General features: G+C 50.1%; 1 protein-coding gene across 1 annotated transcript in view; it reads left to right on the top strand.

The window, feature by feature from the left end:
• The window catches only part of ttc7b (tetratricopeptide repeat domain 7B), a 256,056-nt gene that overhangs the window by 102,788 nt on the left and 139,426 nt on the right, over window positions 1–13,842 (top strand). The window contains 1 exon segment of the mRNA XM_078406941.1: window positions 3,778–3,950. Coding sequence (XP_078263067.1) covers window positions 3,778–3,950 — 173 coding nt within the window.

The following is a 13,842-nucleotide window of genomic DNA, read 5'->3' as shown; positions in this document are numbered from 1 at the left end:
CCTGTGCAACTGCAGGCCTCTTTACTCCTATACTCAAATCTGAGTTGGTCTTGGCATCATATTTGGCCGGGGCATTGTGTGCTGAAGGTCCTGTCCCTGTGCCTTACTGCCCTGTGATTCAATGATACGTTATTGTCACGTGCACCCAGACACAGTGCCACTTTGTTTTGCATACAACCTGGTCAAATCATGTGGCCGACCTCACCCAGGCAGAACACGTGTCACCACCTTTTGGCAGCAACGCAGTCACAGTCCCAGTCCCAGCTACGGTCTGCCACCTTCTTGGTGGCCCCTCCCTGCTCCCCCATGCCCCCCCCCAGCTCTCCCACAGTTCCCCCTCGCTCACCCACGGTCCCTCCTCACTCTCCAGCGGCCCTTCGACAAGGTGTTCAATATGTCGGGGCGGTCACGGTGGTGCAGCGGTAGAGTCGCTGCCTTACAGCGAATGCAGCGCCAGAGACCCGGGTTCCATCCCGACTACGGGCGCCGTCTGTACGGAGTTTGCACGTTCTCCCCGTGACCTGCGAGGGTTTTCTCCGAGATCTTCGGTTTCCTCCCACACTCCAAAGACGTGCAGGTTTGGAGGTTAATTGGCTTGGCAAATGTTTTTTTTTTAAACTGTCCCTAATGGGTGTAGGATAGTGTTAATGTGCGGGGATCGCTGGTCGGCGCGGACCCGGTGGGCCGAAGGGCCTGTTTCCGCGCTGTATCTCTAAATTGTATCTCTAAACTATCTTCACGTCCCTTTTAATTTTTTCTCTTGATCTAGTCTGATCTCACCCTTGTAGGACAGGAGCTTACAAAGTTTCTATAAACACCCGTAACTCTGCCTTGTATCACTTGCAGTTTTCATAAACAATCTGATATGAGACATTTTGGCAAAGGTGCCATCTGTAATGGGACCTGTGGGGAAACTGAAAGCTGAGTCATTTTCGCTGGCAGAAACCCTGTTTCCATCAGTAAATGTGCAGTTAAATATAGAGCGTGTGGGTTCACACAGACAGAACAGTCGTCTTGTTAATTATCAGCGCTCTGTGCTTTCATTCTTCCCCCTCGGATGGTTTTTTACACTCCTGATTCTTGCTCTTGCCCATCTGTTTAATTGCCCTGCCGTCAGGAGCAGTGTTTTTTCACATGTCTTTCAATTACAAATGTTCCTGGATTTCCGAGCATTCTTTGTGCTCCTGCTCTGCATTATAAATGTACGGAGACGTCAATCTTCTCACCGAGCAGCAGAGTTGCTGCCTCACAGCACCAGAGACCCGGGTTTGATCCTGACTTCAGTCTTTAGAGATTCAGCGCGGAAACAAGCCCCTCAGGCCACCGAGTCCACGCCGACCACTGTGCAGGTACAGCAGGCAGTGAAGAAAGCTAATGGCATGCTGGCCTTCACAATGAGAGAATTTGAGTACAGGAGTAAAGAGGTCCTTCTGTAGTTGTACAGGGCCCTGGTGAGACCACATCTGGAGTATTGTGTCCAGTTTTGGTCTCCTAATTTAAGGAAGGACATCCTTGCCATTGAGGATAGGTTCATGAGGTTAATCCCCGGGATGGAGGGACTTTAGAAGGATGAGAGGGGATCTTATCGAAACGTATAAGATTATTAAGGGGTTGGACACGTTAGAGGCAGGAAACATGTTCCCAATGTTGGGGGAGTCCAGAACAAGGGGCCACAGTTTAAAAATAAGGGGTAGGCCGTTTAGAACGGAGATGAGGAAAAACTTTTTCAGTTGTGAATCTGTGGAATTCTCTGCCTCAGAAGGCAGTGGAGGCCAATTCTCTGAATGCATTCAAGAGAGAGCTAGATAGAGCTCTTAACGATAGCGGAGTTAGGGGATACGGGGAGAAGGCAGGAACGGGGTACTGATTGAGAATGATCAGCCATGATCACATTGAATGGCGGTGCTGGCTCAAAGGGTCAAATGGCCTACTCCTGCACCTATTGTCTATTGTCTATTGACTGTCATATGAGGAAAGATTGGAAAGACTGGGCTTATATTCACTGGAGTTTAGAAGGATGAGAGAGAATCTTAAAGAGACGTATAAAATTATGAAAGAACTGGACAAGCCAGATGCAGGAAAAATGGTCCCAATGTTGGAGGAGTCCAGAACCAGGGGCCACACACAGTCTAAGAATAAAGGGGAGGCCATTTAAAACTGAGGTGAGAAGAAACTTTTTCACCCAGAGAGTTGTGAATTTGTGGAATTCTCTGCCGCAGAAGGCAGTGGAGGCCAATTCACTGGATGCATTTAAAAGAGAGTTAGATAGAGCTCTAGGGGCTAGCGGAATCAGGGGGTATGGGGAGAAGGCAGGCACTTGTTACTGATCGTGGATGATCAGCCATGATCACAATGAATGCGGTGCTGGCTCGAAGGGCCAAATGGCCTCCTCCTGCACCTATTGTCTACGTTTCTATGACCAGCGATCACCACCTTACACAAGCACCATCCTAGGGACAATTTACAATTTTACCGAACCCATTGAACCTACAAACTTGCATGTCTTTGGAGTGTGGGAGGAGACCAGAGCACCCGGAGAAAACCCACGCGGTCACAGAGAGAACGTACAATCTCCGCATTTAATTGGGGTAGTAAAAGTCAGAGTGGCACAGCAGGTAATGCCACTGCCTTACAGCACCAGGCATGCAGGTTCCATCCTGACCTTGGCTGCTGTCTGTGTGAAGTTTGCATGTCTTTCCACATCCCAAAGACGTGCGGGTTTGTAGGCTAATTGGCCCTCTGTAAACTGCTCTGAACGTGCAGGGAGTGGATGAGAAAGTGGGATAACATGGGACTAGCGTGAACGGCTGGTTGATGGTTGGCATGGACTCGATGGGCCGAAGGGCCTGTATCTTCCATTCAATCAAAAATAGGTTAGGACTGTCGCCCTGCTGAGTTTGACTATCACTCATTCTCATCTTCCCCACAGCCAACAATGGACCATTGTGGGCTCCACCTTTTCTTGATCATCGTTGCTGGCTTTATTCTGTCTTTTTGTGTATAGAGTCATAGAGTGATACAGTGTGGAAACAGGCCCTTCATAGAGTCACAGAGTGATACAGTGTGGAAACAGGCCCTTCATAGAGTCATAGAGTGATACGGTGTGGAAACAGGCCCTTCATAGAGTCATAGAGTGATACAGTGTGGAAACAGGCCCTTCATAGAGTCATAGAGTGATACGGTGTGGAAACAGGCCCTTCGGCCTAACTTGCCCACACCGGCCAACAATGTCCCAGCTACCCTAGTCCCATTTGCCTGCGCTTGGTCCATAACCCTCCAAACATGTCCTATCCATGCACCTGTCCAACTGTTTCTTAAACGATGGGATAGTCCCAGCCTCAACTACCTCCTCTGGCAGCTTGTTCCATACACCCACCACCCATTGTGTGAAAAAGTTACCCCTCGGATTCCTATTAAATCTTTTCCCCTTCACCTTGAACCTGTGCATCTACCCGATCTATTCCTCTCATGATTTTGTACACCTCTATAAGATCTCCCCTCATCCTCCTGCGCTCCATGGAATAGAGACCCGGCCTACTCAACCTCCCAATCTAGCTCACACCCTCTAGTCGTGGCAACATCCTCGTTCGTAACTCTTAATATCTTTCATGAATTTGTTTTATGTACCTTTTCATATCTCTCCGTTCTCGGCCCAAAACGTCACCTATTCCCTTCTCTCCAGAGATGCTGCCTGAGTCGGTTGAGTTACTCCAGCTTTTATGTGTCTGTAAAATGAATGTCATTTGTCATCCTGACCGAGTGTGTTTTTCCTTGCAGACCATCGCCAGGCAGCTGGCTGAGATACTCTTGCGGGGGATGTGCGAGCAGAGTTACTGGAATCCACTGCAAGATCCTCCCCAGGGCTCGCTCCTGGACGATTCCATCCGCACTGGCTCCTACACCAAGACCTACGCGCTCAGCAGGAGACCGAGAGTGTACTCAGGAGACAGGTAGGCCCACAGCACAGGGGCCGTGCCCAAGTGGATCACCCCCTCCACCACTCGGGCCTGTTCCCCCCATCTAACGGGAACTAGCGGCTTAACTCAGCCAACCATCCTCAACTTGAGGACTTCAAAGGTAGACACAAAACGCTGGAGTAACTCAGCAGGTCAGGCAGCATCTCAGGAGAGAAGGAATGGGTGACGTTTCGGGTCTCGGCCCAAAACGTCACCCATTCCTTCTCTCCTGAGATGCTGCCTGATCCGCTGAGTAACTCCAACTTTTTGTGACACCTTCGATTTGTGCCAGCATCTGCAGTTATTTTCCTACTCAACGATGACTAGCATCTTCAATTATCGTCGAGAGGCAAAGATAAGATAGACAGTCAGGACCTCTTCCCCAGGGAGAACATCTCCAACAATAGAGGTCACAGCCACAAGAGTTTATTTAGTTTAGTTCAGAGATACAGCGAGGAAACGGGCCCTTCGGCCCACCGGGTCCGCGCCGCCCAGCGATCCCCGCGCACTAACACCATCCTACACACACGAGGCACGATTTTTACATTGACCGAGCCAATTAACCTACAAACCTGCACGTCTTTGGAGTGTGGGAGGAAACCGGAGATCTTGGAGAAAACCCAGGCAGTTCACGGGGAGAACGTGCAAACTCCGTACAGACAGCACCCGTGGTCGGGATGGAACCCGGGTCTCCGGCGCTGCAAGTGCTGTAAGGCAGCGACTCTACCGATGTGTCGCCCTGCAATGGAGATGATCGGGGCACGTTATTTACACTGTGGGTGGTGGGGGCCTGGAACGCGCTGCCAGGGGTTGCGGTGGAGGCAGGTACAATAGTACCATTGAAGAGACTTTCAGATAGGCACGTGGAAGTGCTGGGAATAGAGGGATATTGGTCATGTACACACAGATGAGATCAGGTTCCATTAAGCACCATGTTGGATACAAACACTGCAGGCCGAATGTGAGCCATCCTGTGCTGCACTGTTATAGACAATAGGTGCAGGAGGAGGCCATTCGGCCCTTCGAGCCAGCACCGCCATTCAATGTGATCGTGGCTGATCATTCTCAATCAGTACCCCGTTCCTGCCTTCTCCCCATACCCCCTGACTCCGCTATCCTTAAGAGCTCTATCGAGCTCTCTCTTGAATGCATTCAGAGAATTGGCCTCCACTGCCTTCTGAGGCAGAGAATTCCACAGATTTACAACTCTCTGACTGAAAAAGTTTTTCCTCATCTCCGTTCTAAATGGCCTACCCCTTATTCTTAAACTGTGGCCCCTGGTTCTGGACTTCCCCCCAACATTGGGAACATGTTTCCTGCCTCTAACGTGTCCAACCCCTTAATAATCTTATATGTTTCTATTCTATTCTATGGTCGATGTTAACTCCATTGATCTAATTTGGTTCCATTAGTTTTCTATGTTTCCTAAAATAAACTTTTCACCTTTCAATTAACAGCAGCACCAACATTTTATCCTAAATCTCCATGATTTCTTCTTCTGTTCTATCCCTTAACTTGGTCATGGAACTACTAGAAGTTGAGGCGAGACCTGATAGAGGTTTATAAAATGACGAGAGGCACAGACAGGGTAGACAGTCAGAACCATTTTCCCCAGGATGGAAATTCCCAGGGTGTTGAGGACCGGAGGCAACAGCTTTAAGGTGAGAGGGACATCGGTTAAAGGAGATGTGCAAGTAGAGCTGCCAACTGTCCCATGCGGGACCGCCCTTGTCCTGTATCGGGCCTGCAGGGCGCTGTAGGCCCGGACGCTGTAGGCCCGGACTGTGTGGTAGGAACAAAACTGCAGATGCTGGTTAAAATCTGTGCCTAGCTTCCGGGCAGTGTAGGTGCAGTGCGGACAGTGTAGGTGCAGTGCGGACAGTGTAGGTGCAGTGTGGACAGTGTAGGTGCAGTGCGGACAGTGTAGGTGCAGTGTGGACGGTGTAGGTGCAGTGCGGACAGTGTAGGTGCAGTGCGGACAGTGTAGGTGCAGTCCGGACAGTGTAGGTGCAGTGCGGACAGTGTAGGTGCAGTGCGGACAGTGTAGGTGCAGTGCGGACAGTGTAGGTGCAGTCCGGGCAGTGTAGGTGCAGTGCTGACAGTGTAGGTGCAGTGTGGACAGTGTAGGTGCAGTGCGGACAATGTAGGTGCAGTGCGGACAGTGTAGGTGCAGTGCGGACAGTGTAGGTGCAGTGCGGACAGTGTAGGTGCAGTGCGGACAGTGTAGGTGCAGTGCGGACAGTGTAGGTGCAGTGCGGACAGTGTAGGTGCAGTGCGGACAGTGTAGGTGCAGTGCGGGCAGTGTAGGTGCAGTGCGGACAGTGTAGGTGCAGTGTGGACAGTGTAGGTGCAGTGCGGACAGTGTAGGTGCAGTGCGGGCAGTGTAGGCCCGGAGGCCCCGACACCTACACCGTCTGCAAAATGCTGGAGTAACACAGCGGGTCAGGCAGCATCTCTGAAGAGAAGGAATGGGTGATGTTCCTTCTCTGCAGAGATGCTGCCTGACCCGCTGATTACTACAGCTTTTTGTGTCTACCTTCGATTTAAACCAGCATCTGCAGTTTTTCTTCCTACACAAACCCGCCTCTCGGCCCTGGCGGCCGCCATTGGTGGAGCGGGAGCACGTGGCCGCTGGCCGGGTGAGGTCACCTTGTCAATAGGCAATAGGTGCAGGAGGAGGCCATTCGGCCCTTAGAGCCAGCACCGCCATTCAATGTGATCATGGCTGATCATTCTCAATCAGCAACTTTAGATAGTTCCTCTGTCCCTCCCTTCCCCTCCTCCTTCCCAGATCTCCCTCTATCTTCCTGTCTCCACCTATATCCTTCCTTTGTTCCGCCCCCCTGACATCAGTCTGAAGAAGGGTCTCGACCCGAAACGTCACCCATTCCTTCTCTCCCGAGATGCTGCCTGACCTGCTGAGTTACTCCAGCATTTTGTGAATAAATACCTTCGATTTGTACCAGCATCTGCAGTTATTTTCTTATTCTCAATCAGTACCCCGTTCCTGCCTTCTCCCCATACCCCCTGACTCCGCTATCCTTAAGAGCTCTATCTAGCTCTCTCTTGAATGCATTCAGAAAATTGACCTCTGAGGCAGAGGATTCCACAGATTTACAACTCTCTGATAGAAAAAGTTTTTCCTCATCTCCGTTCTAAATTGTCCCGTACTTGGGAGTGCTATAGTTGGCAACGCTATGTGCAAGGCATGTTTTCTACACAGAGGATGGTGGGGGCCTGGAACGTGCAGCCAGGGGTAGTGTTGGAGGCAGATACCATAGTGGCATTGAGGAGGTTGTTAGACAGGCACGTGGATATGCAGGGAATGGAGGGACATGGACCACGTGCAGGCAGGTGAGAGTAATTCAATTAGGCATCATGTTTGACACAAACATGGGGGGCTGTTCCTGGGCTGTGTTGATGTGTGCTCTGGAGAAGGTGATGACTAGATGCACATGGAATTCTTACAGCCCATCCTTGCTTCACCTGGAACCCTTCAACATCCATCCTTCCCCCCCCCCCCCTCCCTCCTTCATCCCTCCCTCCCTCCCTCCCTCCCTCTGCACTGTTGGGATGATGGTGATAATGTATTATCCATGTACCTATGTGCCTAGGAGAAGTGAAACTCTTAGTTTTGCATACAATCCAATGAAGTCATGCGATACGCAAGCACAAACATAGTTCAGGACAAGGCTGCAAGGATTGTCGTGTACGAGTGGGCTTCACCGAGACAGTACACATATAGTCACCACGTTCCTGGTGCCAATATGCGGACACTGCTGGACATAGAACAAAGAATAGAACAGCACAGCACAGGCCCTTCAGCCCACAATGTCCGTGCCAAACATGATACCAAGACCAACTAAGCTGTGAAGATAGACACAAAATACTGGAGTAACTCAGCGGGACAGGCAGCATCAGTCTGAAGAAGGGTCTCAACCCGAAACATCATCCATTCCTTCTCTCCAGAGATGCGACTTGTCGAGGCTGAGTTACTCCAGCAATTTGTGTCTATCTTCAGTTTAAACCAGCATCTGCAGTTCCTTCATACCAACTAATCTAGAATATTGTGTTCAGTTCTGTGCACCATCTTGTAGGAAAGATATTGTCAAGCTTGAAAGTGTCCGGAGAAGATTTACGAAGATGTTGCCAGGACTAGAGGGTGTGAGCTACAGGGAGAGGTTGAGTAGGCTGGGTCTCTATTCCATGGAGCGCAGGAGGATGAGGGGTAATCTTATAGAGGTGTACAAAATCATGAGAGGAATAGATCGGGTAGATGCACAGAGTCTTTCACCCAGAGTAGGGGAATCGAGGACCAGAGGACATAGGTTCAAGGTGAAGGGGAAAAGGTTTAATAGGAATCCGAGGGGTAACTTTCTCACACAGAGGGTGGTGGGTGCATGGAACAAGCTGCCAGAGGAGGTAGTTGAGGCTGGGACTATCCCAACGTTTAAGAAACAGGTAGACAGGTACATGGATAGGACAGGTTTGGAGGGTTATGGACTAAATGCAGGCAGGTGGGACTAGTGTAGCTGGGACAAATGTGGCTGGTCTGAGCAAGTTGGGCCAAAGGGCCTGTTTCCATGCTGTATCACTCGATGACTAAGCTAATCACTATGACTATGACCTATGCAACTGTACAGTGAAATTCTTTTTGCACACGTTACACATGTAGCCAGCTCCATTTTTGGCGCCATTATTCAAAGTCCGGTCGGCCCCGCGCTCGATGGGCCGAAGGGCCCGTTTCCACACTGTATCACTCCATGACACCACAATCGTATGGACCTCTGAGGAAGGGTCTATAACCTGACTCGTTAACACTGTTTACCATTTCCGCAGATGCTGCCCGACCTGCTGTGTGTTTCCAGTATTTAGTCTTTTTACTGAGTACGCTCTCCCACTCTTGATTTTTTTTTTTTTTTTGCCCGACCAATTCCACCAGAATGAAAATGTGCAAAACAAACCCATCTTGTTCTGTTTCATTCAGAAACATTTCAGTCGGGATCGTGATGCCGTTCAGAATCGTTTTCTCGAGCACAAGCACTTTCTAAGACCGTCATGGTGGTGCAGCGGTAGAGTTGCTGCTTTACTGCACCAGAGACCCGGGTTCAATCCTGACTGTGAGTGCTGTCGGTACAGAGTTTGTACCTTCTCCCTGTGACCTGCGTGGGCTTTCTCCAGGTGCTCCGGTTTCCCCCAACACTCCAAAGTCGCGCAGGTTTGTAGGTTAATTGGCTGCGGTAAAATTTGTAAATTGTCCCTAATGCGTGCAGGGTCGCGTTAGTGTGCGAGACGATCGCTGGGCGGCGCGGACTGGGTGGGCCAAAGGACCTGTTTCCACGCTGTATCTCTAAAGTCACAAAACGGTTGGCGTGAAGGCCAGGGGTAGAACATCGAGACTCAGCACGCGAGCGAGTGGGTTTGCAAAGAAGAACTTTGTCAAAATCACTGAGGGATGAAAGGTTCATTGCCATTCCCCTGCCTCGTGCTTCCATTCATTCACATAAAAATAATATAAAATAATCTTCAATCAGCTTTGAAACGGCACGTTGCGTGAGCCCTGGGAGTGTTTTAGGTGCCGCAGTGCAGGAGTGTGTGGTCCACGCTGATTAAACTAATTAAAGTGCCTTTTATATCCACAGCAGTAATAATTGTGACTCTCTGAAGCCGATGAAATCCATTTTATATTCTGCACAGAAAGCGTCAGTGATTGTTGGTGATAAATGGCGGGGAGTGCATCGATCACACCTCTGGGGGCAGTAGCTGGGCGACACACAGTTTGGTTGTAGAGGGAATATTTCCCTAGGTGCCCGCTGCCTAATCCTCTTAAATCAACTGCAGTAATTCAGTGCGCGTTCATTCATTTTGAGGCTTATTTTTTTCTGGGTTAAAACGAGAAGCCGTATCAGTTTGCAATTAGGTTCAGACACGAGGAACGGCAGGTGCCAGTATACCAACAAAGAATGCAAAGTGCTGGAGTAACTCAATGGGTCAGGCAGCATCTCTGGAGGACATGGATAGTTGACGTTTGGATTGTGACCCATTTAGTTTAGTTTAGAGATACAGCGCGGAAACAGGCCCTTCGGCCCACCGAGTCCGCGCCGGCCCGCACATTAACACTATCCTACACACACCAGGGACTATTTTTTTTTTAACATTAATACCAAGCCAATTAACCTACAAACCTGTGCGTCTTTGAAGTGTGGGAGGAAACCGAAGATCTCGGAGAAAACCCACGCAGGTCACGGGGAGAACGTACAAACTCCGTACAGACAGCACCCGTAGTCGGGATCGAACCCTGAGTCTCCGGCGCTGTGAGGCAGCAACTCTACCGCCGCACCACCATGCAGCCGTTCGTCCCTGCCGGCCCAAAATGTCACCTATCCGTGTTCTCCACAGATGCTGCCTGACCCGCTGAGTTACTCCAGCACTCTGTGAAACGTCACCTATCCATGTTCTCCACAGATGCTGCCTGACCCACTGAGTTACTCCAGCACTCTGTGTCTTTGTTTGTGATTAGGTTTACCTGGTTTGTGAAACATCGCCTACTAGTTTTTTTGTAAAGGCACTTCAGTAAGCTCTAAACCCAAACTCAGTGAGAGGCAGAAACATAGAAAATAGGTGCAGGAGGAGGCCATTCGGCCCTTCGAGCCAGCACCGCCATCCAATATGATCATGGTTGATCATCTAAAATCAGTACCCTGTTTCTATCAGATCCCCTTGTTCAGACTGAGAAAGGGTCTCGAACCAAAACGTCACCTATTCCTTCTCCCCACAGATGCTGCCTGTCCCGCCGAGTTACTCCAGCTTTTTGTGTCTATCTTCGGTTTAAACCAGCGTCTGTAGTTCCTTCCTGCACATTTAAAAGATATTTGGACAGGTACATGGACGGGAGAGAGGGATATAGATTACAGGCAGGCAGGTGGGACTAGCGTAGATGGGGCATATTGGTCAGCATGATCAACATGGGCCGAAGGGCCTGTTTCCGTGCTGCATGACTCTATGGCTCCATTGAAGGAAATGGTTGACATCTTGGGTCGAAACGTACGTCAGAAACGTACGTCTTAAGAGCCAACAATTCCATTCCACCCATGAGTTGCTGCTTGACCCAAGCATTGCCAACTTTCTAACTCCCATATAAGGGACAAAAGGTGACGTCACCGCCCCGCGCCCCACGTGATCTCACCCAGCCAGCGGCCACGTGCTCTCGCTCCACCAATGGCGGCCGCCGGGAGACGGGTTGCTACGCAACCTCCGTTAGGCGAACATACTCGGCCCCGCTCCCCGAACACACTCCGTTAGCCTACACTGTCCAGGCCTACAACGGCCCATGGGCCTACAGTGTCCGGGCCTACGGTGTCTGGGCCTACAGTGTTCACGGGCCTACAGCGATCCCCGGGCACAATACGGGACAAGGGCGGTCCCGTACGGGACAAACAAATTTAGCCCAAACTACGGGATGTCCCGGCTAATACGGGACAGTTGGCAACCCTACTTGACCCCCTGAGTCTGTCTAGTCGCTCACTTGAAATACTGCAGATGCTGGAAATCATAAATGGTTAGGTGGCGCAGCGGTACAGTTACTGCCTCACAGCGCCAGAGACCCGGGTTTGATCCCGGCTACGGGCGCCGTCTGTACGGAGTTTGTACGTTCTCCCCGTGACCTGCGTGGGTCTTCTCCAAAATCTTTGGTTTCCTCCCACACTCCAAAGACGCACAGGTTTGTTAGGCTAATTGGCTTGGTGTAAATGTAAAATTGTCCCTAGTGTGTGTAGGATCGTGTTAATGTGCGGGGATCGCTGGTCGGCGCGGACTCGGTGGGCCGAAGTTCCGCGCTGTAACTCAAAACTATATCAAACTAAACTGGAAATGCTGCCAGTACGTTTGAAGAAACAGAAACGGATTAGCATTTCAAGTCCATGACGTTTCCTAAAGAATAACAAACCGGTTCATCGTGAAGGATTTTAATAGTCATTGAAAAGAAATAGTTTCCAGCACTAGTTGACGAGCTGAAGAGACGGGTTGGGTGGGGTTACAGAGCCTGACCACAGAAGGAAACTATTACTTTACACAACGAGCCTTGTGATCTGGAAAGTGCTGGTTGAAAGGGAATTGGAACCAAATCCATTTAATGACTTGCAAATGAGAATTCGATAAATACTTGGAAAAACTCTGTGGAAGTATGGAGAAAATGTAAGGGAAGGATTTAGTGCAGAGTGGAGGCTCAATTTTCCCTACAGTGTGGAAACAGGCCCTTCGGCCCAACTCACCCACACCGGCCTACAATGTCCCAGCTACCCTAGTCCCACTTGCCTGCGCTTGGTCCATAACCCTCCAAACTTGTCCTATCCATGTACCTGTCCAGCTGTTTCTTAAACGATGGGATAGTCCCAGCCTCAACTACCTCCTCTGACAATCCCAAAAGATTTTATAAATGCATAAGGGGGGACAAGGGTAACCGGAGAGAGAGTGGGATCTCTCAGGAACGACTAGGCTTGTATACACTGGAATTTAGAAGGATGAGAGGGGATCTTATCGAAACGTATGATTATTACGGGATTGGACATGTTAGAGGCAGGAAACATGTTCCCAATGTTGGGGGAGTCCAGAACAAGGGGCCACAGTTTAAGAATAAGGGGTAGGCCATTTAGAACGGAGATGAGGAAAAACCTTTTCAGTCAGAGAGTTGTAAATCAGTGGAATTGTCTGCCTCAGAAGGCAGTGGAGGCCAATTCTCTGGATGCATTCAAGAGAGAGCTAGATAGAGCTCTTAAGGATAGCGGAGTCAGGGGGTATGGGGAGAAGGCAGGAACAGGGTACTGATTGAGAATGATCAGCCATGATCACATTGAATGGCGGTGCTGGCTCAAAGGGCCGAATGGCCTCCTCCTGCACCTATTGTCTATTGTCTATTGACCTCCTCTGACAATCCCAAAAGATTTTATAAATGCATAAGGGGGGGAAAAGGGTAACCGGAGAGAGAGTGGGACCTCTCAGGAATAAAAGTGGTCGCCTATGTGTGGAGCCACAGGAGGTGGGCAAGGTCCTCAATGAGTATTTCTCCTCTGTATTTATCGAGGGGAAAGACAGTAGGACGTAGGAACTTGGAGCAGTCACTGGGAGTGTCACGGGAGCAGTCAGGGTTAGCGTCGAGGAAGTACTGAAGGTACTGTCGTGTTTGAAGGTGGACAAATCTCCGGGGCCTGATCAGATATATCCGAGGACATTGCGGGAAACTGGAGTGGAGGTTGCGGGATCCCTGGTTCAAATTTTAGAGTCGTCCTTCAATACTGTTGGTGTTATTCTGCGATCCTGCTAAGCAAGAATGAATATGTTAGGAGCTTTTTCCAGTCCAAAAAAATTCAGCCTGATATTAAACAGGTTATCCAGTGCAAAGCCACCACATCCCTCATGTAATGGGGTGACCAGAACTGCACAGGATACTCCAAATGCGGCCGAACCAAAGTCCCACAGGGAATGTTAACAGAGCTAAACCTCTAAGCTTCAACATCGAAAGGAGAGGCAGCAATAAAAAGACGCTGGTGTGGAGAATCGGGGCGGAGTGGTGGTGCAGCGGTAGAGTTGCTGCCTTACTACGCCGGGGCTCCAGCTTTGATTCTGACTGCGGGCACTGTCTGTACGGAGTTTGCACGTTCCACCGGTGCTCTGGCTTCCTCCCACATTCCAAAGACGTGCGGGTTTGTGGGTTGGAAAAGTGTAGGGAGAAAAAACTGCAGACGCTGGTTTAAATCGAAGGTAGACGCAAAACGCTGGGGTAACTCAGCGGGTCAGGCAGCGTCTCGGGAGAGAAGGAGTGGGTGACTGAAGAAGGGTCTTGACCCGAAACGTCACCCATTCCTTCTCTCCCGAGATGCTGCCTGACCCG

This window comes from Rhinoraja longicauda, chromosome 10, assembly GCF_053455715.1.
Source record: "Rhinoraja longicauda isolate Sanriku21f chromosome 10, sRhiLon1.1, whole genome shotgun sequence".
Lineage (NCBI taxonomy): Eukaryota > Metazoa > Chordata > Chondrichthyes > Rajiformes > Arhynchobatidae > Rhinoraja > Rhinoraja longicauda.
This window is presented reverse-complemented; position numbering and strand designations above follow the sequence as displayed.